The following is a 27,489-nucleotide window of genomic DNA, read 5'->3' as shown; positions in this document are numbered from 1 at the left end:
CTAAGCAGCTCTGTTCCTAAAAAGCAAGCACACAAGACAGCAAAATTTGTCTACAGGAATCTCTGGCACTAGCAGCATTTCACTTTCCTTATCAGTTAGCCAGACAGTTTCAAAGACATCACAGTTATATTGTAAGTAGATTAATAAGAAAAAAACAAGTAAAAAAAATCTTTGGTGTGACAGGCTCTTGAGCAAGGCAACATTTCAAAAGCCTTCTGGATAAAGACTTATGATGAGATAGACACACAAACACATACTGAGTGAATATAAGTCAGCAGAACATGCTCACCAGAATTCAGCGAAGAGAAATTCTGAGAGAAATAAAGAGAAAAAGTATCTATTGAGTGTTTTCACTCCTCCCCACAAAGGTTTAATAGAGCCTTTTTTTTTGCATGCACACAAAAAATATTTGCAGTAAATTTAGTGCTGATGAAAGATGCCAGATTGATAGCCCTAGGGACTGAGATTCTCTGTACACACAGACAAAGTACAGAGTGAGAAATTTGTAACCCTGCCAAAATGCCTTATAACACACAGCTTACGCAACCATCTTCACACTACAAAACCCTTCACCCCTCCACTAAAAATGTCAAAAATATTGCTTAGTGTTCATTAGAAGGGAAATAAAACATGGACACTGTTGTTAGCATCAACAGGGACAGAATTCAAGGCACCAGATAATTTTAAAAATGTTTACTTTTGTTCTGAATGGTTCTTTTGTCAGCTGTGAACTTTGCTGCAATGTTTGTAAGGCTGCAAAGTCAATCTGCACCTGGTATGAAAAAGCTTTCGTATTAAACAGCACGGTATTACATAAGAAAAATAGCAAAGGAGTGGTTTAACTTTTTTATTCAAATAAGCTTATTCTAGCATACATGACTTCACACCTAGTGCTCAGAAACTATCTCAAAGGAGAACTGACTTGATAGTTTCACTTAATTGGTACCTAGGCAGTCACTCTCCAGTGATCTGCACAATTGATCTAACAGACTTTTAATGGACAGCAACTCCCTATTAACCAGGTTTTCAGCACTAGGCTGGAATCTACATTGTCACATGGAGCAGGCGAGCGTCCAAGGAACCTTGGATTCTAATTTCCCTTGCTACTAATAGCTTGGCCAAACTGCAAAACTCCCCCCACTCCCTAGCCACTGTCCCCCATCCAAATGTCAAGCCATTTTTAATTGTCAACAGAGGACATGTAGGAAAGCAGTAAGTTAAGGTTTATAGACCGTAACAACTCTAAATACAAAACTGCCTGACCTCCTTATAAAGACAGATCTCACTTCAAAGGAAGACGTCCAACACAACCCACAGGCTGCAAACTCACTGGATCTCAAACCAGATTGTGGCATGGGATTACATGCCACTTCAGTTCTTGGGAGATTTCCTTTGTGCAGATATGGGATTGGAGCAGGGGACAGCAATGGCAAGAAAATATGACAAAAGAATGAGGCTACTCTCTGGTAGATTTTAAAAAAGTAATTCTTCCTAGAGACTCTTTTCCTGAGTGTGCAGAGCTTAGAGCACTTTTGAAAAAATCTCTTACCACTCCTTCTACTATTTTCCTTGGTCACCAACCAAGCATTACAACAAAATTATTCAAGTATGCTTAACAAAATAAATGAATTCTGCAGCATCCTGCATCTCAGCAAAGCAGAGACATTTTTGTCAACTCAAGCATGTAGCAGATTATTTTATTTTCACATTACTGAAGCAAATAGGCTTAAGTGATTCTTTCAGCTCTATTGTAAGAGCTTCTTTCATTTCTGTTGAAAGCTTTTTCTAAAAGTCACATTAGAGGTGGTATTTGGTAACATGTAAACCTTTCAAACTTAATCTGTATTCTGAGTCCTTAGAGGAGACAAGTATCCAATAGGAGGACAAGGAAAAAATACCATCATACAAATTTCCATTGACATACTCATCAGGTTCTTTTTGTGGAAGACAGAAATTCTGCCAAACTTATACTTAAAATGAGGCATGGGCATAAGAGTTTGAAAAATTGAGATCAAGATCCAGGTATGTCTGCAATTTTCACCCTTAGAAACGACTGCCAATATTTACTATGGCTAAGTGGTTACAACATAGCAAAATAATACTAAAACACTAATGCTATAATATTAACTTGAAAAATAAGCTTTGAATTGAGCCAAATAAAGGTAAATGCAAAAGGTATTTAGAACCATTGAAAAAAAAAATCAAATCTCTTTACTATCCTTTTGACCCATATAACTAATGAGCCCTTTTGGTTCAAGCATATACTGGAATCCAATAGAACAGGTAACCCTCTTGATTCCTTCTGATTTATTTCAGGAAACAATAATTAGAAGGGAACAATTCCAGAGCACTCAACAATGCACATAAATTACAAAGGCATAAGGCTGTATGAGGTAAGACTGTAAATTCAAATATTTGCATGTGGTGATAGCTGGATTAAACTAGAAAACATGTATCTCAATCAACCATAATGTAAAAATAACTGTTCAAGTCTCCCTGTGATACACTTCAATATATTAAACCATTTTCTACATTGTAATTTCTAAATAAATTTTTAAAAAGTTAAAATCTTACCATTTTCCTATGGTTTCATCAGTTTGTCAAAGATAATGACCAGGTCATAAAGAGGTAGTCCTTTATGCATGAAAGATTCAGCATATATCTAGCAGTTCTAGCAGGGAGGAAAAAAAATCAAACCATGAGTTTAGCCCACAGAGACATGTGGTTCATCCAGGCAAGTAGTAAGCTAAAATAAATAAAGTCGTGAAGAAAAGTGTATAATTTGTAGTATATGAAGACTTGTCAGGGCATTTTGTCATTTGGCTTCTATTAGTAAACACTCCTTTGAATAATCTCAGTTGCTCTGAACAGCCCATTCAAAGATGACCCTAGCACTCCTGAGTCCTCCAACTGACAACGAAAACTTCCAAAATTCATTAATTGAGCTTAAAATTATAGCTAACTTGTCTGTGGCCATAGCTGTCAATAAATTTTGATAAGGAATGCTGAATTAGGACATTACTAGACACTTGCTCTAAGAAAACCAAGTTCTGATTGATGTTCTAAAAGTCCTACAAATTACTGAATTATCAGACTAATTAGTAAGAGAGGGAAAAAGCTATTAAAACATAAAGTCCAGTTTAAAAATGGATTGAGGTCTATCCCATCATCCAGCAGAACAATCTGTCCATTTCCCTTAAGGCACAGGGAAAACTATTACAGCACTCAGTATAAAAAAGCTGAGTACTTAAAAATAAATTGCAGAGTTGAAGGACTGCTGCATTTGCTAAGGCATTTTTCTAAATTCAGCCCAGAATGCCACACGTAGGTCCCCCCAAAACACAACAACAAAGGCACAATTTTCTATCCCAATATCTGTTTTTGAGTGATATACCAAACAAAACAACTTTGTTTAGTAAGTAGGGAAGTGTCAATTTCTCGACAAAACGACTTTGTTTAGTAAGTAGGGAAGTGTCAATTTCTCAATTCACAAGCAGAGAAACAAGATACATGAAATTAATTTCCAATTTGCAGGAAACCATACAGAAAGTCTACTTCTAAACCATTAATTTGAAGACCAGGTGTACGCTGTGATTGCCAGATCTCTCTTGCCTTCTGCACAAACGAGGCAGGGAGCAGGGAAACACGTTTGGAAGGATTCTCTCTCCCTTCCCCCATCACACTGCGGCCACCCTCCTGCCACTGACAGGTTTTGGCACAGCATCCCTGAAGGATGAACTCCAGTTTGGCAAAACTTGACAACGTCTTGAAGATGATCCTGAAGTTATTTCTCCTTCAGGCATTGGGGACGTTGCCGAAAGGACAACGTCACTGCTATCGAAAATGACAGGTTTCGCCTAAACCGTAATTGCAACAAGGTATGGAGCAGAGAGAAGCCGGCAAGGAGCGATGCCGGAGATCGGCCGGAGCAGAATCCTGCACCTGCTGAGAGCGGCAGGGCGACACAAACAACCGAGTCCCGAAGTGACTATTTAGCTGCAGACGCGGAGATCAAAGACTCCCGTGAAACACCCAGGCAAACCTCAAACTAAATACGTAGCTCCTGGGACTCCACCGACACACGGAGCACACACATCGCTCCACGGGCGCCCGGCACAGCGCTGCCCGCCGGCCCGAGCCCCCTCCCAAGCCCAGCCCTGCCCGAGCTCGGCTCCGGGGGCACCGCGCCGGGGCCGGGAGCCGCGGCACCGCCGCCTGCCCACCCCGGCCCAGCCCGCCCGGCACCGGCTCCTTCCCGCCGCCCGCCCGGCGGCCCTAGCCCGCCCTGGAGCGCCCGGTGGCGGCCGACACAAGCAGAAGGCGGCGGCGGTGCGCGGCACCGGGGAAGCATCGCATCTTCCCTTCCTCCTCCCCCTGCGGATAAGCCGCTGTCAGCTCACCTCAGCTCCGCGGCGGCTCGGGCGGCCGGGACCCGCCAGCCGGCATGGCGTGGAGGCGCGGGGGCTGGTGCTGCCGCAGGCTGCCGGCGGTGCGGGGCGGGCACCATAGAGAGGGCGGGCGGCGGGCGGAGAGCCCTCCGCCGGCGGAGCGGAAGCGCGCTGGAGAGGCCGGGCAGAGGAGGAAGTGACGCCCCGGTTGCCGCGGCGATCACGCACCCGGAGCGGGGAGCGCGGCGCGGGCGGCGCGGCGATGCTGGCGGGCCGGGCCCCGCCGGGCGCCGCGCGCTGCGGCCGCCTCCTGGCCGCGGGGCTGCTGCGGCCGCTGCTCTGCGGGCTGCCGCCGTGCTGGGTGACGGCGGGGCGGCAGTACCCGTCCCTGCGGGTAGCGGAGCCGGCGAAGGAGAAGCGGCTGGTGCGTAAGGAGCAGCGGAGCAGCCTCGTGGTCCGCCGCTTCATCGACTGCCCGCGGCTGGCGCGCACCGTGCGGCGCTGCCTGCAGGGCGGAGCCGGCTCCGGCCCCGGCCCCCAGCCCCTGCTGCTCGAGTTCGCGCCCGGTGAGCTGCCCCAGGCTCCGGCGCGCCCCAGTGACCTTGGGAGGGTCAGTGCGAGCTGCCGCCCTCGCCACCGGCCCTGCCGGCAGCCCGGACCCGCTGCGGGAAGGGGCTGGGGCCGTGCCTCTCCCGGCATCTCGGGCGGGGGTGGCAGCTGCGCTGCGGTCCGGGATGTCCCGGCCTGAATCCCGGCCGGGGGATGTCCCGGACCCGCGCCCCGGCACCTTCCCGGGACATGTGGGTGCGGGCCCCGGGGTGTGCCTGGGGGTGCATTTATGCAGAGCTTGGGGAATGAGTGAGGGTGCAGTCTGGAGGCCTGAGTCAGTCTTGTTAAAACTTTGCTGTAGAGTGACCAGAGATGGCATTTTCTGCCAGGTAATGCTGTGGTCTTGTAGGCGAACTTTATGAGTAAAAGCACACCCAGGATTATGGGCTATGGCAGATCCTCTGCAGTTACCTAATGGTTTGGGTTTTTTTTGTTTACATTTCTGCAGAATGTGTTTTAAAGATAATATGGGTAAGGTTTCACAGTATATTTCAGTTGGCAGGAGAAAAAGTAATGGAAATATTCAAAACGTTATCTCCAGTCCTGCCAGTATCTAATTGTAATACTGTGCTCAGTGTAATTCGGTGAGAAATCTCGGGCAGGCTGCCTGTTAATCATTTCTCTAACTCTTGTTTTGAAGTGTATTTAACAAACACAAGCTATCTCCTGTTGAAGGTGATATGTCCCAAGTGTTGTGTTGGAAAAATCATAAAGGTAATCACTTAGAAACAAAAATGCAATCCTAATTTTTTTTTAAATTTTTTTTTTTGTTTTTTTCCTACTCAGGTCCTGGGATTTTGACTCAATCTCTGCTTGATGCAGGTTTTAGAGTGGTAGCTCTGGAAAGTAACTCAGATTTTCTTATAGACTTACAGGTACACTTTTGATTCAGTGCATGTTTCTAAAACAAAATTAAAGGGAAAATGACAGCTGAAATTGTTGTGTAATTGTTGGATCAAAAAGGAATTAGACAGTGGTTGTTACTTGCAACATCTGACATAATGCCTAATAACAGTATATAGTTTGGCATTGTACATCACAAATGCAGAATGTTTTTAAATTAATTTGGCATTTTGTGTACGTAGGAATTCAAGTTCATACATAGTCTTTCTATGCATAAGTGAAATTTCATGCATAAATTTGAAACTGATCGGAGTCATTATAGAAGTTTATGTTTAAGCAAGACTTCTGTAAGAAGCTGTAAAATATCTGTAAAAATATTCTTACTTATTCTGATTATCTCACAGTTTTATTTAATCTGTTTTCCTACAATTGACACATGTGTTGTCCTCTGCTGCTCACCTGGGCTTTGCATGGATTCAAAGGGGTCAGAGGGGGTCAGACACAGAGCTGCAGAAGTTGCTCTAGAAGGTTTGCATTACTGGTTTGGAACCAATGACTCTCACCTGACTTAAAATGTGTACAAAAGGTATCCTCTCCACAGATATGAAGAATTTTAGTTTCAGATTGTTGAAAGGAGCAATTTCCTTATCATATGTTTTTTTAAAAACATTGGAAAACATCTTACAAATTTAAGGATGTGGTTTAAAGCTCAAGTTGAACAGCACAAAAAATATCAAAATGCCTTTCCCAGTGAAGGGGGCAATTATTTTTATCAGCTGAAAGAAAGAAGCTGTTCTTTTTATCATCTGTAAGAAGCAGCTCTGAGGTTTGACTCTTGTTGACCGGGTAATAATTTTAGGTAGTGCTTGAATGCATTTTTTGTTTGGGTTGGGTGTTTTGCAAAACTAGTTACGACATCCAGATTTCTTCAACTAAAGTTATTTTTATTCAGTCCCTAGAGAGTAGCCTGGATGGGCAGTTAAAGGTGATTCATGGTGACTTCTTCAGAATGGATCCTATGGCGAAGGGAGCTTTGAAACCACCTGCTGTGTCTTCTGAAAAACTTTTTGAAACCCTGGGTGTAGCAGCAGTTCCTTGGAGGGCAGGTATGTTTACAATGTATGTATGTTTACAATCCCACATGTTACCAACACACATGTTTGAAGGGTGCATAGGCAGTTTGGCAAAAACTTTGGGATTTCCTTGAGATATATGTTCTCTTAAATACCCATGCTGGATTATTAGATGCTGTTTTCTACATTTCAGCTTTGCTTAAGAATCATGATAGCTTCAGAACCACCCCTCCCATCCCATGGCAATATCAGATAATTCGGTATTTTCTTGTCATTTGAAGTTTTTGTCTAACGCAAACTGAGCTTAGCTTTGACTAAGGCTTGAATTGTATTCATTCTTGAACAACATGAACTCACAGACGTCCTTCTCTTAGTTTTTTGTAGTTTAGACATTAGAATTAATGAGATTGTCTAATACATACTGCACAATTTTAAAGATACTTTTGCTATTGTGGGAAACAGATGTTCCTTTGAAAGTTTTTGGAATCGTACCACAGCAGTTGGAAAGAAACAGACTTTGGAGACTTCTTTTCGCCATGTATGAATGCAGTTCCATATACAGATACGGAAGAGTGGAACTCAACCTCTTTATAAGTGAAAAAGAGTATACGGTATGTGCAAGGCATTTTACAGGTAATGAAGGTGTAGTGCTTCATAGACCACAAACTCATTTATATTGAGTACTTAGGGTTTTTGCTAGTGAATTTTTTTCCTACCAGAATTTTTAAGTATTGTTGGTTTCCTACTTGTTTGCTTTATGCTGTGATAGCCCTATTAAGAAACATTCTGTTGTCATTTAACCACAGATCTTAAAACTGTGAAGACTGGTCCTTGAGAAGTATATGCAGCAGCAGACTAGCTGCTTTCCATTGTAAATTGTGAGGTGATTAAGTTCTGTGCCATGCTTTTGCAAAAAGTTTGTTTACTAGTTGCAGGTAGTAGTTAACAGAGACTGAATTCAAAACACAAAAACACAAGTGAAGTCACTAAATACCAATACAGTGAGATGCACTTGTCCTCTTGAATTGTTATGAATGCAGTACTGAAAATAATAGAGTCAATATCTAATGATTTACACTCCTTTTTATTAATGCTCTGTAAACTAAGGTGCAGAGCCTTTTCTGGATTGCATATTCCTAATTTATGCTGTCCCAAGGCTCTAGAACTTTACTTATACTTCAAGGATGGCTTCTTTTTGTCTCCCCCTGCCACCATGAAACTGGGAGGTTTGTACAGAGTCATAAACCTTTAATTACTTGAAATAGACAAGGACTTCCAGGTCCTTGTCCTTCCACAACCAGTATTGTATCTACCACCCCACTGAAAAAATTAAATGTCTTAAGTATATTCTTCTGTGAAATGACAGTTTGGACACCACTGAAATACCCACTTGTATGGTATGTTTTAATGGTCAGATGTTTTACTAAATACAGGGCAGCCTATTCATTTAAGGTAATCCCTGTTTCTTTTTTTTTTTTTTTTTTAATTAACTTTTCTGTTTATAATGTGAACTCTGTTACGTAAGAGGTGTGTAGTAAAAGCTATTGGGACCTTCTTTAACTAGACATTGTTTACTCCTTTTTCTTGGTTGTTCTTTTTTTTATCATATGACAAGGCTGTGTTAATCTATTACACAAAGTTAAATCTCCCTGCTACAATTTATTTCTTTCCTTGCTCTTTTTGAGAATAATAACAAGCTTTTCTTTTTCCTTGCCCTAAGAGTTGTTTGATTTGTAACATTGATCAGGATGATGACTCTGCAAGTCGCTTAATGTTCAGTGCAGTCACCTGATGTTTCACTTAACTCTGCTTTGTGTGTCTTCTTGGGAATTTTATCTTATCAGTGCAAACTGATAACTCTGCCAAAGTTGCGGTTGTTATATGAAATCTGATCCTTCTTTCTCTTCTGTGTGAAACTTCTCTGCCTTAAAAGGAACCAGAAAATATATGCTGGGGATTCATACATAGTTCGGTTATCCAAATATGTGCCATGAAGAAATATTTCAAATATTACGTGTTCTAGCTCTGTCTTCTCACAAGATAAATTAAAATAGCACAAATGGAATTTTAGACTTAACTGAATTTCTTACTGTTTTTTATATATATATGTGGATTTTGCTTAGATAATACACAGTCTTGGTTCTTGCAACAAAAATGCTTGCTCTTTGCCATTTTTTTAGGTATTAACAGCAAAGCCTGGGAAGTCAAAGATTTATCAAGCACTTACTGTACTTGCACAACTAGGGTATGAAATTGAACTACTGCATAAGGTAAGAGTTTTGTACCAGCTGATATGGCCTAAAGCTGTGTATGGACATGCAAAAGGGTTTATAATGGTTTACCGTTGCAAACTAACTGGAAGCTAATTTGATGTTTAAATCAGTTGGAGAGCTGTTAAAAACTTTTGTAAAAAGCTAAACCATATTTTCATATTTTGTGTAAAACTCTTTCAATTAAGCAACATTGTTATTCACTATGATGTCAGTGTTTTCACTGCAAGCCATTGTATTCAAAAACATTTATTCTCAGATTCTAGTAGATAAAAAAAGATGTTTACACACCAGATAAACCTTTTCCATTTTGCTAATGGTTGTGTGAAATTAGAATTCTGTTTTTCCAATTTGTCATAGTCTGCTCTTTGTTATATCCTCCAAATTTTGCCATCATGTATGCTTTTGACTTCCTAAGCTGTGTTCAGTAGAAATTTGTTTGAGTCTTGGTGCTTTAATGTTCCAAGCAAATCTGCTTCTCCTACTAGTCAGTACCTCCTTACCTTGTGAAACATGCTGTGGTTTAGTTTTAAAAATTTTTTTAATGTTGTCTCCCCAGTTCCCCGTGTGCACGTGGCCATCAACTTTCAGTTAGTTAATGCTTTTCAGATTTATCTTTGTGCTCCATTTTTCTAAGAACCTACTGTCCTAGTTTAAATGTTTTCCTAATCTAAAATAAGGTTTCACTATCCATTGTCTTCCAAATACCTTATACTACAAGGTATACATTAAGGTAAATATTAGGAAGTTGAAGAATAGTACTTTTTGAGGGAGGCCACCTGACTAACAGGGACAAAGTGGAAATGGAGGCATTTGATGTCTCTTTTTTGTCAGTCTTTAATAATACTGACAAGCCTTGGGCAGCCTGGCCCCCTGAGCAAAAGGACCATGAGTGTGGGAACTGTGACTTTCCATTTATGGAGGCAGAAGGGACCAGCAGTATCAGCTGAATGTTCTCAGGTCCTTGGGGCCTGATGGAATTCACCCCAGAGTACTGAGGAGCCAGTGAAGCTATGGCAGGACCTCTCTTGATCAGGTACCAAAGGTCTTGGGGGTCTGGGGAGGCCCCTGCTGACTGAAGCAGACCAGTGTTATTCCACATCCTCCTACAAGGAACAATGTGAGGGAAGGCTCAGTGAACTACAGACTGGTTTGTCAAACCTCAGCACCTGCAACCATTAGGGAGTACCAGAGTCTGCTGGGTACTGCTGAAAGGCATTTGAAGAATAATGCACTCATCAGGCACAGCTAACATGGGTTCACAAAGGAAAGTCCTGTTTAACCCATTTGACACCCTCCTGTGATAAGGTCACCTGCCCAGTGGATGAACGGAAAATGGTGGATGCAATTTTTTCTGGATTCTAGGGAGGCTTTTGATACTGCCCCTCACAGCATCTTTCTGGAAAAGCTGTCCAGCTGTGGGATGAGCAGGTTCAGGGTGTGCTGGGTGGAGAACTGGCTGAAGGGCAGAGCTCAGAGGGCTGATTTGGGCTACACCTGGCTGGCCACTGGTCACCTGGGGCTGCTGCTGGCAGCAGCTCAGTCTGAGTCAGCAGGGTGTGCCCTGGCAGCCAGGAGGGCAAACTGCACCCTGGGTGCCTCAAACAGCATCATCAGCTGGTCAAGAAAGCTGATTGTCCACTGAATTCAGCGTTGGTGCAGCCTCACCTTAAAGACTTGGGCAGTTCTGGGCCCCACAATTTAAAAAGGATATGAAGGGCCTTGAGTGCATCCAGAGGACAGCAACAAAACCAGTTCAAGGACTAGAAGGAATGTCCCATGAGGAGCAGCTGAGGGCTTTGGGCTTGTCTTGTTTGGAGCAAAGGAGGCTGAGGGGTGACCTCAGTGCTCTCCACAGCTTCCTGAGGAGGGGAAGGGGAGAGGGAGGTGCTGAGCTCTTCTCCCTGGTATCCACTGACAGGATATATGGAAATGGTTCAAAGCTGTGTCAGGGGAGGTTTAGACTTGGCAGTAGCAAGTGCTTCTTTAGGGAGAGGGTGGTCAGACCCTGGTACAGGCTTCCCAGAGAGGTGGCCAATGCCCCAAGTCTGTCAGCATTTAAGAGAACATTTGGACAATGCCCTTTATAAAATGCTGTAGCTTGGCCAGCCTTGAATTGCTCAGGCTATTGGACTAGATGATCACTATAGGTACCTTCCAACTGAAATAGTCTATTCTATTCTAACAAAACACTTTAATTCCATAATACATAATGCATTTGCTTCCTCCCATAGGAACCTTGGTCTTCATTTGCAACCAATTTGAAAAATGGGGGACTGGCGATACCAAAAGCTGGGGTAAGATTGTTGTATATATTTTTCTTCAGAAGATACAGCTAAACTACTTTTAATGAAAGGTTAAAGTAACTTTATAGCAGCATTTACAGATGTGTTTTTTAAGAACTGTTCTAATTAAAATTTAGGGCAGCATAGAGATTCATCAAAAGTGGAGTGAAGAATTGGAAACTGAAATAAACTAGTATCTTTATTGTCTGAGATGGAGAAAAAATATAGTGAGTAAACAGCATAAAGGAATATGAATAGGTAAAGTATTTTTCAGAGAAAGTTACTGATGTACCTGCTGATGTAACAGAGAAAGTTACATCTACCTGCTTGAACAAAACAAGTGTTACCACAGTTAATAACACAATCAGTATGCTGCTGGTTTTGGTTAAAATAGTTATTCACATGTCTATTGTAGATTTAATGTGCAAGTTAATTGTAGAAAAGCATGAGTCTCTGAACTAAAATCTGAGAAGTGCAGAAATACCTTGTGTAAAGTTATTTACTTCCCTCCTTTGGAAAAGTAATGATGTTCCTTTGTATAATAAAAGAATCTTCCTATTTAATTCTGATAATATAAAAGCACATTTACTTAATATTTTTGAGTGTCTAGCTCCCCAGAAAACTGCTGTGGTGCTGTATTGAGTGTAGTTTGCAATTCTTCTGTAATATGTAAGTGACTGGGTATGCCTTACATGCTTTGTGTTGCTGGAAAGCCATGTGGAGAGGCCCATCAGGTGGGCTATACAAGATGTACCAGGACAACTTCAGGAGTACAGATGTCAGATCTAATATATCCATTGCTGCCAATACAGAAGTACATTTATTTCCCTTGAAGACTCCACTTTGTCCCAGTTTTGTGACTTCTTCATGTTGCAATAATGTCTTTGTGTTACACTCTGGTAATTCCGTCTTTATATATAAAAGGCAGGTCTGATATCTTGCATAGTATGGGAATACAATGCAAGATATTGTATGGAAATACAATAGTTTGCAAAATCACATCAAGCCTGTATTGTTCATTTCAACTAAGAAAGTCCAGTTTAAAAATATGGACATAAATCCCAAGTGATAGTTATGTTTCTTTTGTTTTCTATTTCCTTTTCTGTTTGAGGCACAGGGAGGTGAAGCCTCATCTGCCGATGAAATCATCTTGTTAAGACTTTTAATAAGAAATGTTACCGGTGACAAAGATTAAACTCTTGGCTTAAGATAGATACTGTCTTAAAAAGTGATTTCTTCAGTGACTTGCTCTGTTTTTCTTGCAGCGGCTGCCAAATGACCATTTCTGTTTGGTACGACTGACTCCTCAGCAAAATCTATTTACAGGAGGCTTGAAGCCCTCAAATGCATCTACCTTTATTTTCATGGTGAAACAGTCCTTTGCTAAACCTAAGTCTAAACTTACTGATAGATTAAAGTAAGTAAGAAAGAATTACAATTTTTATACTTCAGAGAAATACATGAAAATATTAAAATATGTTCGCAAAGCAGTATTTATTTGCAGATGAAGTACTACCTTATAAAAAACCCTCATTAATTAATTTTTAATTAATTATCAACATGTATAATAGAAGATTTTATTATGCAACCTGCTATACAGTGTTTTGGAGACTGTTCCTGTCAGGAAGGTTGGAAAGCATTTAGAATATATATGTGCAGTAATTCCTGTATCTCCAATGGAGCTTAGGTCATGTATCTGTAAGAAGTTTTCACGTACTTTACAGATACAATAATAAAGCCACCAAGAGTTTTGCAGGTACAGAAATTAAAAGCTGAAAGAGATCCAGCTTACAACAGACATCAAAGTCACACTAATGAAAACAGCTGAAGGTTATAGAAGGTGGAATGGGGATGTCCTCAAATGCCTGTTACCTAATTAAAAAATTAGGTTTTAGACTTTACCAATTATGCAAGCTATTCATGTTTCTTTATGATCAGTAGATTTCTGTTTCCCAGAAATGGAAGGTGTTCACAGTCTGGAAAGCATTGACTCCTTGCTGATGAAAATAATGAATATACTTCTCATTTGCTGATAGTAGGTTATGAAAGTTAATTTCCAGAAAGGGAGAAAAAATAAGCTACTAAATTCCAGTAACTGTCTTAGAAAGACAAGTGGAAAGAGCCTTAATGGATTTCCTTCTTAAAGCTCAGTGGTATACCTCATCTCCACTTGATCCTTCAGCCAGGAAGTTGAAGGCTTCTAATATGCATCTTCTGTGTATTTATACACTTTTTTTCCTGTCTGGGAAATAGTTAATGTATGTGCACATTTATAAAAGTATAGCTTTCATAGCAAAGATGTAGATGGGAGGGAGGGTGGATCCATCTGTTTAGGTGTAGAAGAAAATACCTGGGAGGTGTAAGTCACTAGTAAGCATCACCAAGGATGCTATACTGAGTCATCCTTGGCTTTAATTTCTCCAGCACTGAAGCACCCTTTTTAGACTGTAACGCCTGTTACTGACTTATGAATTTAGGGTGGATGAAGGAGAGCAAGTACCTGTCCTGTAATGAGGAGGTTTGTGTGGTTTGGTATTGTCTGTGTGTGCTGGGGGCTTTATTTGCTATTGATGTGTTTTAATAACAGAGGTTTCTTCCTGTTTGCAGTATGGATTGAAAGTGTGTTGCAAGAAGAGGTTAGCTTCCTCTAGAGGCTATGAAAGAGTGGACCTTCAGATAATGTTTCTTGCTTTTTAATTTTTCACAGAAAGAAATGCTCCCTTATGATTTTGTTTTGTTTGTTTCAGTTCCTGGAGCTTGGACAATAGTGACACATTACTGAAAGCACTAGAAATTCCCAAAAATGCTTCAATGTGTAACTTGTATCCAGAAGACTATAAGCGTCTTTTCGAGGCTTTGCAAAACTCCGATTTGTTTGCTGAGACCTTCTTCCATGATGAAGTCTTGGCAAGTACAAGGACCATGAACTTATAAATCTAAAGCTTTTGGAAGATCACTTTTGCTTCTGGAAGATTCCTTTGATAAAAAGTGATTTAAATAAAATCGGAGATACTGTTAGCTAGATGACTTCCTGTCCAAACAGGAAAAATTTAGCAATTAACAAGAGCCCTTCTACTTAGGATGAAAGTAATGAATTCACAGTTATCATTCACAATCCTATCTGGAATGGACAAGCTTTGCACACAATCCTATCTGCAATGGACAAGCTTTGCAACTTTTGCAGGAGCGTATTAGCTCGTGCTACTTTTGGATGTACCACTTTAAATGCAATGTTTTGTTACACTGTTGCTGTGTATTTACAACATTTGAAAAAAATTACCAGACCAAATTATTATTTGTTTGGTTTTTATTTTAGTGCTTAATGATTTGGATGCCCTTTTGACAGATTCACAGAATACAAAGGTCTTAACAACCACTGAGCCTGCAACATTGTCTGCTTTTCTGAATTTGCAGCCTAAAGTCAATAAATGCTAATAAATGAATAGTGGTATGTTAATAGAAGACAACATAATGACAGGGTGATAAAATATTATCTGAGAGTTGCTTAAAATAAAGGTTGTGATATCCCTGAGGAAAAGTTGTAAAAGTTATTTCTTTTGAAAATAGCAGGGGCAACACGTACCAGTTTGTAATACAATACACAAACACCTACATGTGTATGGGGATTATTTTACGTCTGAAAGTCATCAGAATATTCAGTGCTGTATAAATTATTTTTTAAAAAATAAAATCCTCTTATTTGAAACCTTTGCCAATATTTTTAATGTGTAAATACATGTAACAAAAAATTACTCAAAACCATATGCTATTAAAATTCTGGTTTTAGCTATAGTACTCTGTAAGGCAACCTGTTCCCAATTTCTCTGTCTTGCCATGTAACTTTTCTGTTGTTGTTCAACAATGCTGAGAGGTTGTACTGGTTCTGTACTGGTTGTATATTGTACCCTCTAGAAAGAGCTGTGGTAAAAAATACACTTCTTTAGCAAAGCACTACTTTATAAAATGCCATCTTAGTGAAGGCTGAGCTATTTTCAGGCTGTGGATAACAGCAGTGCCCCAAACAATGCAAACAGAATTGTATTTATTAAGGTTAGAGTGAGGTATAGATGTGATAAGCATTCATCTCTGTCTTCCTCCTGCAGTTCTGGCTGCAGATGACAAAGTGACTTTGAGCAGCCTCAGTTCACTCTGCTAGCTAGGCTGCAGCTTCTTCTTGAAGCTGCTGCTGAGCTTTTGTAGTATTACAATTAAACTCCTGGAAAGGCTGAGGCTTAATTTGCAGTCTGCCTCAGAGCCTTGCTGGTGTTCTGGTGCAGGTTGTCAAGATTTGAGGCTTCCTTTCTGCTTACATCTCTGACTGTTTCAGAAATAGTCATTGTTAATTGTCAGTGAATGGCAACCTTGCATTAACAGAAGCAATTCCACCTTTTCCAGTCTCATCAGATGGTAACTCTCTTATCTACTGGTCTACAAGATTGCTGTGTCTCTTGGGCTGATTCCCCCTCCTCACCTTGAATCATAACACCTTGCTCTTGTTGCAGCAAGATGTCTTACACCTCCAACGTACCAGGAGAAGTGTTCTATACATGAAATGTAAGACCACCACTGTCTAAATAAATTTCTTCAACTGTGTGCTGATAACATTTCAAACACGAACTGAGAAAAAGAAATTTGTTTTATTTTGATACTGTTGCAAAGCAGCACTTAATCATCCAATGCAGACTAGCAGCAGGAGTCTGTAAGTGGAAGAAATATTGCATAACTGGGGACTTGAAATGAGATTTACTGCTCAACAGAAATGCACCATTAAGGCTAAGTGTAAGGAATGTTTAGCCCTGATCACAAACATGAAATGAAAAGAGAAATGCCTGCCATTATAAAAGTGATTTTAGTATTCATGGAAAAGATTGAAAATGTGAAAACGGCTATTGTATATGAATAAATACACAGGGAGTGAAAATTAGGTAGGTCTGTATATTTGATTAATTTATGCTATCCACTTAGTAATTCCTACAGTTGCAGGATTTTAGCTTTTGTAGGATAATGTTGAACTTTCACTTCACTTTCAAAATTTAAACTGTACATAAAGACTTGTCATACATTTCTGTTACCATTTTTTGTAGGGGGATAGAATATAAGAAAATAAAGATAATGTAGAAAGTAATCTTACCCCTAAGGAGTTGCAGCTGGGCCACTTAGCAAAGATTAGGAACAGGCCTGACTTTAACAGGCCACAGTTGTAACCGATGAGAAGAAGAGTTCTATAAAAGAGTGGGGTGGCTGGTTGAGAAGAAACTGGAATCAGTTGGCTGTTTTGTGAAGAAGAAAAGAGTCAGTGCTTGGAGGAGCAGCTCAAGAGACAAGAAGGTATGAAACTTTTGTGATAAGGAGACAACAGTATGGAATCCCTGCAATTAGATGACAGTTTTTAACCAATGCTGTACTATTTGTATTTGTTTCCTTTGTGTAACTTTTTTTCTTCAAGACTGATTTAATACGTCAACCTCTGAAAGATGAACCACATGTGATGCGCTATCTAGTAGAACACTTTTAAGTGTTGCTCTCACTCTTCCAGTTTTTTTGAGGAGCTGCCCAAAAATGGTGTTTGGCATTCCCTATTAAAGCACCAGTATATCATAGCTGATATATCGATTGCAACTTTAGAGATGCCAAGTCTTTTCTAGTGGCCCTCATCACTTGTGCCATATGTCTGGGAAATAAAATTATGACTGTGCTAGCAATTGCCTAAGCTCTTCCTACTTACCTATATTTAAATCATAGCAAACACAAATAGAGACAGAAACAAACTTGGTCCAGTTAATGAGAAATTTTGCTGCTTGGAATTAGGTCAGTTAAATTGAACTCTATAGTCAGCTCACTTTTGATCTAGAAGAAGCGTTTGTGACCTTGCAGTAATTAATCTAGTAGATGCTGTGATAAGGGGTTGTTAAGGTGGAATGTGTCCGTACTGGCTGTAAACCTGTTCAGCATTGGACATTTTAATAATTAGAGCTCAGCCTTACAGGCTAATGATAATGTTGATGGAAATATCAGCATGAAACTTGAGAAACAGATTGTGTGATATCGTTTAGGATGTGCAAATGTGATAGGAAGAAACTGAGACTTCCTGAGAAGCATGTTGAATTAATTGTTTTGTCAGACTGAACACAATCTGTGGGGCTGCAGATTGAAAACTCTGACCTGAGCTTTGTAAGATGTTAATTAGCAAAGCCATACCTTTCTTCTGTAGATGTTGAGAAAAAGGAAATAACAAGTAACTTTTACAGAAAGGATAAGTCAGTGGGAGATGTTGATTTGCTCACGTCATATCCTTGTTTAACAGCTATTGCATCTTTCCTTGTGTGGGCTGTTTAACTTGTCACTGCTAAAAATAGGCATACTGACTGTCCCCAGCAGAGAGAACACAACATACAGGAAGCCCAAGGGAAATTAGGAGTAGTTCAGATATGCCAAATGAAAGAGTCGATTACTCATAATGTAAGTCTTTAGGCACTGATGTGGTTGATCCTATTGATACGACCCCAAATAGACAAACAGCTCAGAACTTCCTGAGCTTGCTTCTGTCATTTGAAGGAAATTGACGTGTTTGGGGCAGGGAAGATACAAATAAAGTAGAATGGTTAGGTAAACTTCCCAGTAAAAAAAATTAACAGATGAAATCTATATGAAATTTATTATGAATTTGTGCTTAAAACGCTTCTGCAGTGATTTTTAATTTAACATTCTAGAATCAATTTTTCACGAGCACACCAACACTGAAAGTGAAGAGACCTCTTCAAGAGATACGTGTTGACAAAAGATTTTTCTGTCCTTACATGCTTTCAACTAATTAATTGATAGCTATTCTATGCTGTTAGTGACACAGTAGGTTTTGTACAATCCAAAATTTAACATTTTGTGTTTTGAGCCATATTTTGGTCCCAGAAAAAAAAATCCATTTTGTGCTGTGTTGTTTGCAATGGCTATTGCCCATTTATGAGAGGGGAGCAGAATTTGAATTATTTCATTACTGCAGCTGTTTCTCTAAATTCACATTGTAAAACACACTGTCCTGAGATAGAAGAGCTGAAGCTTCATGATGGTGTCTCCTGGCAGTAAGGATGTATGACTAATTCAGCAGCATCAGCCACAATTAAGTGATATTTCCTTCAAAAGTGCCCTCATTACACTTCTTGACAGCTTCTTCCATCCAGAATGTGTCATGCACTTCAAACAGCTGCTGAGAAGTCTGACCTGTTTAGGTCCGTGTATGACTTGGTCATATAAAAATACCATGCTGATAACAGGGATTAAATTCAACTAAATATATTCCTGGGCTAAATAAGCACTTACTGGGATATACAGCCCTACTATCATTATGCTTTCGAGAAAATTCAGACTGATGAGTCCAAAAACATCCAAGTTGAGCATTCCATTGATCACCATTGCTCAAAGATTGTTGAATGGCCCTCCTAGGCAGATTCGTCACTAACCTGTAGACATAGATATCCACAATAAATTCTTCAGGCCCTTCACACAGAAGTCCAAATATCCAACACTGCATTAAGATGTTCAATGCTGTGTTTGAAAGCTTATCTACACAGAAGATCTCTATTACTGCAATTATGTTTTCATATCACTTGAAATGCAATGTCAACTAAAAGCTGTTTTCAAGTTTCTGTAGCTTATTTCCTGTACAGCTTATGCCAAGCTGATGGAAGTCCCATCTTCAGATATTCATACTTTAAATCTTCCTAGAGTAGCTGGGCTGTTCAAGGTTGTGATTTTCATATTGTTTGTATGTCAGTGAGACAGAAGACTGGCATTCCCTCAGATGTGTTTTTTGTACCTTGCAAGGTTTTTTTTGTGTTACTGGACATACAAGTGAGAAAACCTGCCAAGTAAAAAAAACAGAAAATAATGAAAATTACATCTGGTATTGTATATTTATATTAGCTCTTCCCTGAGTGTGCTTTTTGCAGTTCATGGGTAGGCCTTTCAGTTCATGCTTTTTGTTTGACCATTCATTACTTAAATTTATCCACTAATACAGGCAGATGTTAACTTCTGTTATTACTGGGCTTGTTTTTGGTACAGGTTCTGGGTGATGCGTGCTTAGAAACTAAAACATAGCATAGACAGGAAAATGTGGAACATTTAATAGGTGAAGAAGTAAAGCATACAGGCCAAATATGGAGCTAGTTGCCTAATATTTTAATAACTGCTAAGGTTAATTCTTGAGAAACTCAGAGTATCACTGTAATTTAACACATTTTAAAAATTTGCTAAAAGAGCTAAAGATAAGCATAGTAACAGGCATAATGATTTCACTAACAGCTAGATTGCTGTCAGTTCTCTTGGTAATGAATTACATCATTGCAGCATTAAGCAAATGCCAAAAAATATTTTTTGTGAGAATCCTCTGGCTTTAGGTACCTTGGTTCTTCCTAATAGCACTGTTTTAGATATGCATATTGCCATTCCTTATTACCTTGTTGCAACTTGGATGATAACAACTGCGGACTGAAATAATAGTTACTGAGAACAAAACTGAGTGGTTTTAGCACAGCTGCTTGGCAGAACTATTAGGTCTATGTCTCAGTGTTTGACAGCATGAATTAAGACTCCTTTCCAAAACACAAGCCCTACCTCCCTCTACAGGCGTGACAAGGAAAACCAGACAAAGTCGATCTGCAGTTTAGCACATTTAGCCTGCATCATGAGTATAATCTCATAAATGAATGAAAGTTATGCAGACCCATGCAGAAAGCACTTATTTCACAGGTTTTGTGCACCAGCATTTCAGGTTAATATTTAATTCTGCACGTTTTGCTTTTTCTGTTGTCATTTATCTGGTGTCTCTAACTCGTGGCTTTTGACAAAAAGTAATCTGGGGTATGGGGTGCATTTTCAGTGAGCAACACCAGAGCGTAGGTGCAGCTACTGGCCCAGTCTGTATTCAGACCACAGTGAGATCCAGAAATAAATCCAGATGCTAGCTCACAAATATAATGTCCTTTTTGGGGATGTCTTCTGACTGAATCATTATCACGTCCCTTCCTTTGTTAACTAAACTGTTTAATATTTTGGATGTAAATATCTCAAGTGAGGGAGCCAGGCTGTACTCAGTGGTGCCAAGCAATAGGACAGGAGAGGCAAGGGGCAGAAACTGATGCACAGAAGTTCCACCTGAACATGAAGAAAAGCTTCATTACTGTGCAGGTGACTGAGCACTAGAGAAGATAGTCCAGGGAGGCTGTGGAGTCCCCCTTACTGGGAATGTACAAGATCCTCTGGATGCATTCCTGTGCAATGCGCTCTGAGATGGCCCTGCTCGAGCAGGGAGGTTCCACCAGATGACGCACTGTAGTCCCTTCCACCCTGACCCACCCTGGGATTCTGTGATATGCATTATTAGCTGCCTCTTCAGGCAAAGGGCTGCCTGCGCCTCTCAGTGCGGCTGTGCCGGCTCAAGACACGGGCGTGCCGCAACCCCGGCTCTATCCCTGGGGGCCGGGCTCCTGCCCGCCGCGGGGCTGCCTCCGCCCTTGCCCTGATTTAAGATGGCGGCGGCCGCGCCCGGTCACGTGCCGGCGGGCGGGGCGGCCGCGCACTCCTCTCCGGTGGCGGCGCGCGTGGCAGGATGGAGCCGGCGGCGCTGGAGCGGTTCCACAGCCCGGGCAAGGGCAGCGGCCTCCGCGCCCGCCGGAGCGTGCGGCCCGGAGAGCTGCTCTACCGCGACGTGCCCTTCGCCTACGTCCTCAGCAAGCAGCAGCTGGGCAGCGTGTGCGAGCGCTGCCTGCGCAGGTACCGGCGGGAACGCGCCGTTCCGCAGCCAGCGCCGCCCCTTCCGCCGGGGCGGGGCCGCGCCGTGCCGTGCCCGCGGGCCGGGAGTGCGCCCTGACCCGAGTCCTGCGGCTGTGTGCTGGCTGAAGTGCGGGGCTTGCAGCTTCCTGCCGCTGTTTTTAACTGGGGGCTTTTTTTTTTTTTTTTTTAAAGCCGCTGTTTTGAGGATGTCCCCTCTTCCCGGGCGCTGCTGTTCCTGGAGAGGTTTCCCGGGCTGGCGGGAGGCGGCAGTGCCGCCGTGGCTCGGTGCGGTGCCGCCGCTGCGCGCAGTGTTCCCGCTGAGCCGGGAGGGTCCGGGCTCCGCTCGGGGCCGGGGGCAGCTGTGCCCGCACCGAGGCACCGGCCCTCCTGAGCTCCGTGTCGCCGGGCCGGGTTTATCCCCCTAAAGAGCGCGTGGCTTGGAGACATGCTGTAAATAAATGCCTGCCTTCCTCCCGCGTTTGCGGAAACTGACAAACACATGGTAACTTTCTGTGTTTGTTTAGAAGGAAACGAACGAAAGGGGATTTTAAACTAGAGCGGTTTCCCAGCAAGCTGGGTTGTGGCCGAGCTGTTAAAGGAACATGTATTTATTAGTACCTGAAACATACTGCTAGATGAGCCAAACCCCTGTGTAGTTGCCGAGACATGAAGAAGAGACAGGAGAAAATTCGATACCGCTAACCTTCCTTTTTTAGGTTTTTGCTTTCGTTTGATTTTTGTTGTTTTTTGTGGGGGTTTTCTTTGGGGGGGGGGGGTGTTTGTGGAGAAGGGGTTATTTTGAAAATATTTGAAGTTTTGTTGGTAGAAACAGTCCAGGTGGTTTGCTTCATGTCCTTTACAGGCATGAGAATATGGGTCTTATTTAATCAAAGAAAAAATTGACAATCTTTTCCAGGTGATGCTTACATCTTATAAGATGCATCTTCAGCATATTGAAAAAAAAACCCAAACCAAAAACCCAACAAAAACTCCTCCAACAAAACCCAAATAAACACCAAGCTCAAAAGATTTTTCGCTATTATGTTTGTTAAGTCTGACTTGTGACATCAGAGCCCTTCAGGGTGGTGACTGAACATTTTCTGCTTCAAGTTGTGAGAGGCTGCAGACTTCAGAGGACAGGCTGAGTGCAGCAACAGGTGGAATAAAAGTGAATCGGAGGTGTTTGAATGTAGGTGTGTAACCAGGGCATGTTTTGTTGGGAGAAAGAGTGGGATTACCAGCTTGTTATATCACAAGAGGTTATTTATTTGTGGTAATTAATTTTGTGTGTAGGGTTTTTTTTTCCTACATAGTGATAGCAGTTAAAAGTTTAAAAAAGTAAATAAGGAAGTAAAAAATATATTTCTACCAGTCTCTCTTCATTTTCAAAATATGCTGTAGTTAGACAGAGTTTATAGATTAAGACTATTCAAGCTGACATTTGTCTAATTAAAGGATATCTATATATAAATGCAGAGATTTTTTAAAAAATGTATAGAAATCAGGCAATTAGTAAAGTACTGCTGAACTGTGATGTGAAATAAAACTGTGTAATCAGTCTGGTTTTGATCTGGTTGAATCTGGTGTGGTCTTTTTTCAAAGTGAGGTATCAGAAAAACCTTACTGTTCTCTTCCAGGAATGCAGATAAAAGTCATGTTGTCCACTACTGTTCCTGTTTTTCTCTCTGATCTTTAGGTGGCAGTACAGGAACACAAATTAAAAAAAAAAAGTCTAGTTCTTAACATTGATTTGGTGTTTTAGCAATCCTTTTATATATGCAATTAATGTTTGAGGCTTTACACTGATGTGTAATTCTATACTTCTGTCTCTCTGCTTGTAGTAGTGAATGCTGTTTGGTGCAGTTTTAGGCTGCATGAGAAGTGCTGGGTGAGCTGGAAGATGGGTAGTGAAGTGCAGAGTATCTTCCTTCTGGACTGCCTGTTGAGAGGCAGCATGGTGTTGCCGGGATTTGGGGTCACAGGCTTGTGACAGTGATGATTTACTCTATGACCTTGGTCAAGTTCCTACAGCAAGGGTAAGGTTGGCTGTTGGGGGCAGTTTGCTGCTGTTCTAGAAAGGAAAGCTCAGATAGGGCAGTAGTTCTGCTTAGTCTTGCCTCAATTAAAGTGAATATTATTGCAGATTTAAAGTGCTGAAGTATTTATATCCAAGAACATACATACATATATATATATACACACACGTTACATATATATATATACTTAGTGCATCTAATGGCAGAAAGATTATCAGCCCTTCCTTATTTTACTGGGCTGTTAGTACTGTCTTTATAGTGACAATAAATTTTTCAGTCATTGTTTTTAGGTCTACATCATATGTAGTGCAGATGGCAGATTTTTGTCACTGTCTTCCCTGTTGTGGTTTCTTACTTCAAATAGAATCTTGTATTTTCTAATGAAGAGGTTCATGCTGGTTTTCTTTGTACAAGGCTGGGCTGAAATGCTCTGCTGTAGATGGTTTAATATGATAGCCTAGCTGTTTGAATGGTATTCTGCTAGAAATTATAAAAAATACTGCCCTGAAATAGGATACATAATAAAGATTTGCTCTGAAATACAAGTTTTGATAGAGTACTGGCAGTGTGTATTTCTATGGAAGCAGTGTCTAGTAAAATATGATGTATTGCATGATGGTACATTTTTTGGAAGAGTATCTGTAGTGTGACAAAATTTGAATGGCCAGCCTATTTTTTCCCAACAATTTCCTGGGGAATGCAACAGAAAAGATTTTTTTTCCTCTTACTAATTAAAAGTTTTCTTTATGGGTTCTTCCATGGTTTAATACCTCTTTAATGTTGATCTGATTCTCAGATTTTGTATTGAAAATAAACCCAACCCTGTTATAGATGGGGAATCGAAATGAAAGTCAGTGATATCTTTGGTGTTTGCTTTTCACAAAACATTTCTGTGATGCCTTGTAGTTGCAAGAATCCACTGCAAGAATATTTAAGTCTTAGTTGATATTTAGGAGCAAGCAAACAAACTTTATAGAATCTGAGTCTCAGAAAAAGTAGGAGAAAAGAGGTAACACCACCCTGTTTCAAAATGCTATAACATTTACACCTTCAAGCAAAATGAATATATGAAAATAAGTAATGAATAACATTATGTATAGACTATGAAATAAAAGGCATTAGTGTTTCTTGTTTGGGTAAGGTCAGAGGTTCAGACTCTGGAAGTGGGTTAAGGGGAAGTATGAATATATTTTTGAATGACTACAAGTTTTTAAAATATATTTAAAAAGGGGGGGGGGGGGAAGCTAGGAGTGGTGATAAGCAAGATGAGACTGCAAACATTATTGCAGTATGGGAAATATAACCAAGCTGAATAGTTGGGGGATTACAGTATACTAAACACAGGACAGTAATTGTCTGCTCCTTGCTTGATTTCACCTGATTTAAAAATAGCCAAATGGAAACACCTTTACATTCAGTCCTGTGTCTTCAGCATTGACACACTCTTAAATTGGCTACTTTGTTATTATTATTCCTACTAATATGATTACTGCTACTAAGACAATGTTGAGTTATTTCATCATCGTGAAAGTTGGCATTGTTAGAGTGTGGAGTGTCAAAGTTATTGGCAGCCTGAAGGTACAAAAATACCATTAAGTTTTAACCATGGTATGGAATTTTTTAAGTGGAGAGAAGCAGGATTTGACTGAGAGAGTGACCAGGGGGTGGCTGTGATTGCGTGATCCTTCCTACCACTGTGTGTTTTAGAGTTGTGTGGTTCTGCCTGAGGAGAGCTGGTTGTTAACTGTTCAGGTGTATCCCTTTCATGCAGGGAGGTCAGGAGAGGAGAGGAGCTCATCATTTTGGCTTTCCAGCAATGGGAGTTTCTCCATGAAGGTTCTCTTGTTCACCAGTAGCTAAGATGCTTCCTTAAGCACCAACCAGGGGGTGTCTTACAGCACAGCACCTGAGTTCTGCTGCTTCCAGCTTTGCTGGGTGATTAGGTGCAAGCTAATGGGTGCTCTTTTTTTTAATGTGATGTTTAGCATATGTGCGGCTTCTAGTAATGCAAAAGGCTGTAAAATCTACATTGTCTCTGTATTTATATCTGAAAAATACTTCTGTTGCTAGTTAATACACAAATAGATGTAAATTTAGGCTAATTTTTTTGAAAACATCCTGTTTTGTTGCTCTAGGTGTTCTTGTATACATATATTTTGTTCTACAGGGATTCTAGAGTGTGGAAAACGAATACTTCATGATACATTCTTTGACTTTTAACTTTTCATCAGTTGTCATCAAATGGAGATAGTTAAGTATTATAGTTCTTTAAATATAAGACAATGTCCAAATATCCATGTTTTATAGTTTGCTTGTATAAAAAGATGTTTTGGGTTTTTTCCCTCCTGTAGAATATTGTATTTCCATAAAACCTTGTTTATAGAATGGAACAACGTTTTTTAAATTCCTTAAAGATATGTAAGAATATAATTCTTAGACTTATCATATAAATGAATAAAGTTGGTCAGCATGACTTGGTGCCATGTCAATAAGGTTTTTAAAATGTGAGATATATGATGTGTTTGGTGTCCCTTCAGTGCTAGTCAAAATTCTAGACAGAGTTCAAGTAGTTTTCAAGATGCATAATTTCTTGTGGAGTAGAGGAATATAAAAAATATTATTAATCACATTGTAAGTATTAGGAGCAATTATGTTTTTGTGCTTCCGGGATAGGATAATCCTGGGAATAATATGCTATAATTTGATGGAGCATCCTAACAGTTAGGAGTGAAATTGCAGCACTGCAATTGAAATACCTGAAGTGTGAACTAAGAGCAAAGCATGTGAAAAAAAATTATATGTGAGACAGAAGCTATACAAAGTATCATAATTTCAGGTTCAGTGTACATTTCTGAGAATGTTTCCCAAGACCTGAGAAATTGAACACCACCACCACCAGTAACGTTTCTCTCTGTAGCTGGATGACAGCCTGAAAAAAGGCAGCATTTTCCTTTGAAGAGACTCTCCCTTCCCCATCTCAACTTAGTCCCATATTGTTCAAGCAACTTTATGAAAAGCAGTATAGAAATGTTTTTTGTTCTGCCCTCACGCCAGCTGGAGCCATAGAAGTGGCTTTCAGGCTGCTGTCCCGTGCTGCCAAAAAGTCTTCTGTGAGAGAGTGAAGACATAGACTGTGCTTTCCTGCAGTGTCCTGTCCAGAGAAGTCTGGAGCAGATGGAGACCATTATGCATATGGTCTCCATCTCCCATTCCTTCTGTTTGGCGTCAGGTTGAAGTAGGGGGAAGAGGGAAGCTCTGGCATTCAGGATAGTATTCATAAGAAGTTGTTCTGGCCTGCCTGTTGGTTTGGTTTACTTCCTTCACAGCACCCTTTTTTGTGTGGTCAGGAGTTTGGTGTGTTACTGTTAGCAATATCCCTTGGTAGGTGCTTTTGACTGACTGTTTATTTATCCTGGAGGCTTGTTTTGAGAGTATAATTCAGGTTCTGTTAGCTGTAAACCCTTATTTTCATTGCACAGTATTTTGGTCTTCAATTGGTGCCTCTTCACTGCTTTGGATACTCTGGGCTTGCTTTAGGTAATATATGGGTCATTGCTAATCTTCCCTTCCTCTCCTGCCTTGTGGTCTCCAGACTGTTGTTCATGTCTGCTGCTGCCAACCTGGCTCTGCTCCTGTTAATAATAGGAGAAACAGAAAAGGGAGAGGCATTGTTAAAAATAAATTCTCCAAGGGCAAGAGTTTTTATTGCCATACCTGTCATTCATGGAAAATGAAAATTTTAGACATGCTTTAAAGGGCCCTACAGCTATTACTGTGTTGGGATTTTGTGTATACAATTTTCATGCTTATACTTCTCTGTAATTTGAAAGGTATGGTATCAAAATTGTTGTCCTGTCAAGCTGTGACTGACCATTTAAGTTGTAGCATTCTTGTAGATTTTACTCCATTTAGGTTTTGCTGTGGATCTGCAATGCACACCTGATACTGTGTTTCTGTTCTGCATGGCGCAGTCCCTAATACTAAAGTTTTAAAATATTAATATGCTCTGCATAAATACTCTTTGCTTGTGGTTATTGATAAAATGATGAAAATAAGTTTGTGGATTGGATTGTCTTTAGTATGCATTTCCTTAGGTTGAACTGTAATTGTGCAAGTACAAAATTATAATCAGCAAAATGTGCAAAATTATAATCAGCACTAGAAGGGAAAACATGAGTGAATTAAGTATGGTAACCTCTAGGTAATGTAACAACACA

The 27,489-nt window shown here is 40.5% G+C and overlaps 3 protein-coding genes across 4 annotated transcripts in view; 2 read left to right on the top strand and 1 right to left on the bottom strand.

Annotated features, from left to right (window-relative positions):
- The window catches only part of CNST (consortin, connexin sorting protein), a 46,885-nt gene extending 42,302 nt beyond the window's left edge, over window positions 1–4,583 (bottom strand). The window contains exons 1-3 of one of the 2 annotated variants that reach the window (XM_071429213.1): window positions 4,401–4,583; window positions 2,575–2,671; window positions 290–311 (exon numbers count right to left, since the gene is read on the bottom strand). In XM_071429213.1, coding sequence (XP_071285314.1) covers window positions 290–311; window positions 2,575–2,577 — 25 coding nt within the window. In that variant the 5' untranslated portion in view covers window positions 2,578–2,671; window positions 4,401–4,583. The remainder of the gene's footprint in view (window positions 1–289; window positions 312–2,574; window positions 2,672–4,400) is intronic. The other variant, XM_071429221.1, reaches the window with a different exon arrangement.
- On the top strand, window positions 4,578–15,178 carry TFB2M (transcription factor B2, mitochondrial). The gene is made up of 8 exons (XM_071429244.1): window positions 4,578–4,954; window positions 5,784–5,872; window positions 6,793–6,946; window positions 7,376–7,524; window positions 9,094–9,183; window positions 11,418–11,480; window positions 12,734–12,885; window positions 14,216–15,178. Exons 1-8 carry the CDS (start codon window positions 4,651–4,653, stop codon window positions 14,400–14,402), a joined length of 1,188 nt encoding a protein of 395 aa, XP_071285345.1. The 5' UTR covers window positions 4,578–4,650; the 3' UTR covers window positions 14,403–15,178.
- A 5,829-nt stretch (window positions 15,179–21,007) lies between these two features.
- SMYD3 (SET and MYND domain containing 3) overlaps window positions 21,008–27,489 on the top strand; it is a 381,469-nt gene continuing 374,987 nt past the window's right edge. Inside the window, exon 1 of the mRNA XM_071429172.1 lies at window positions 21,008–21,236. Coding sequence (XP_071285273.1) covers window positions 21,073–21,236 — 164 coding nt within the window. The 5' untranslated portion in view covers window positions 21,008–21,072. The remainder of the gene's footprint in view (window positions 21,237–27,489) is intronic.

The sequence above is a fragment of the Agelaius tricolor genome, unplaced genomic scaffold, assembly GCF_023055355.1.
Source record: "Agelaius tricolor isolate 1412-34295 unplaced genomic scaffold, bAgeTri1.0.p SCAF_1, whole genome shotgun sequence".
In the NCBI taxonomy this organism is placed as follows: Eukaryota; Metazoa; Chordata; class Aves; order Passeriformes; family Icteridae; genus Agelaius; species Agelaius tricolor.
Note: the sequence above shows the minus strand (reverse complement) of the source record. Positions and strands in the feature narration are given on the sequence as shown.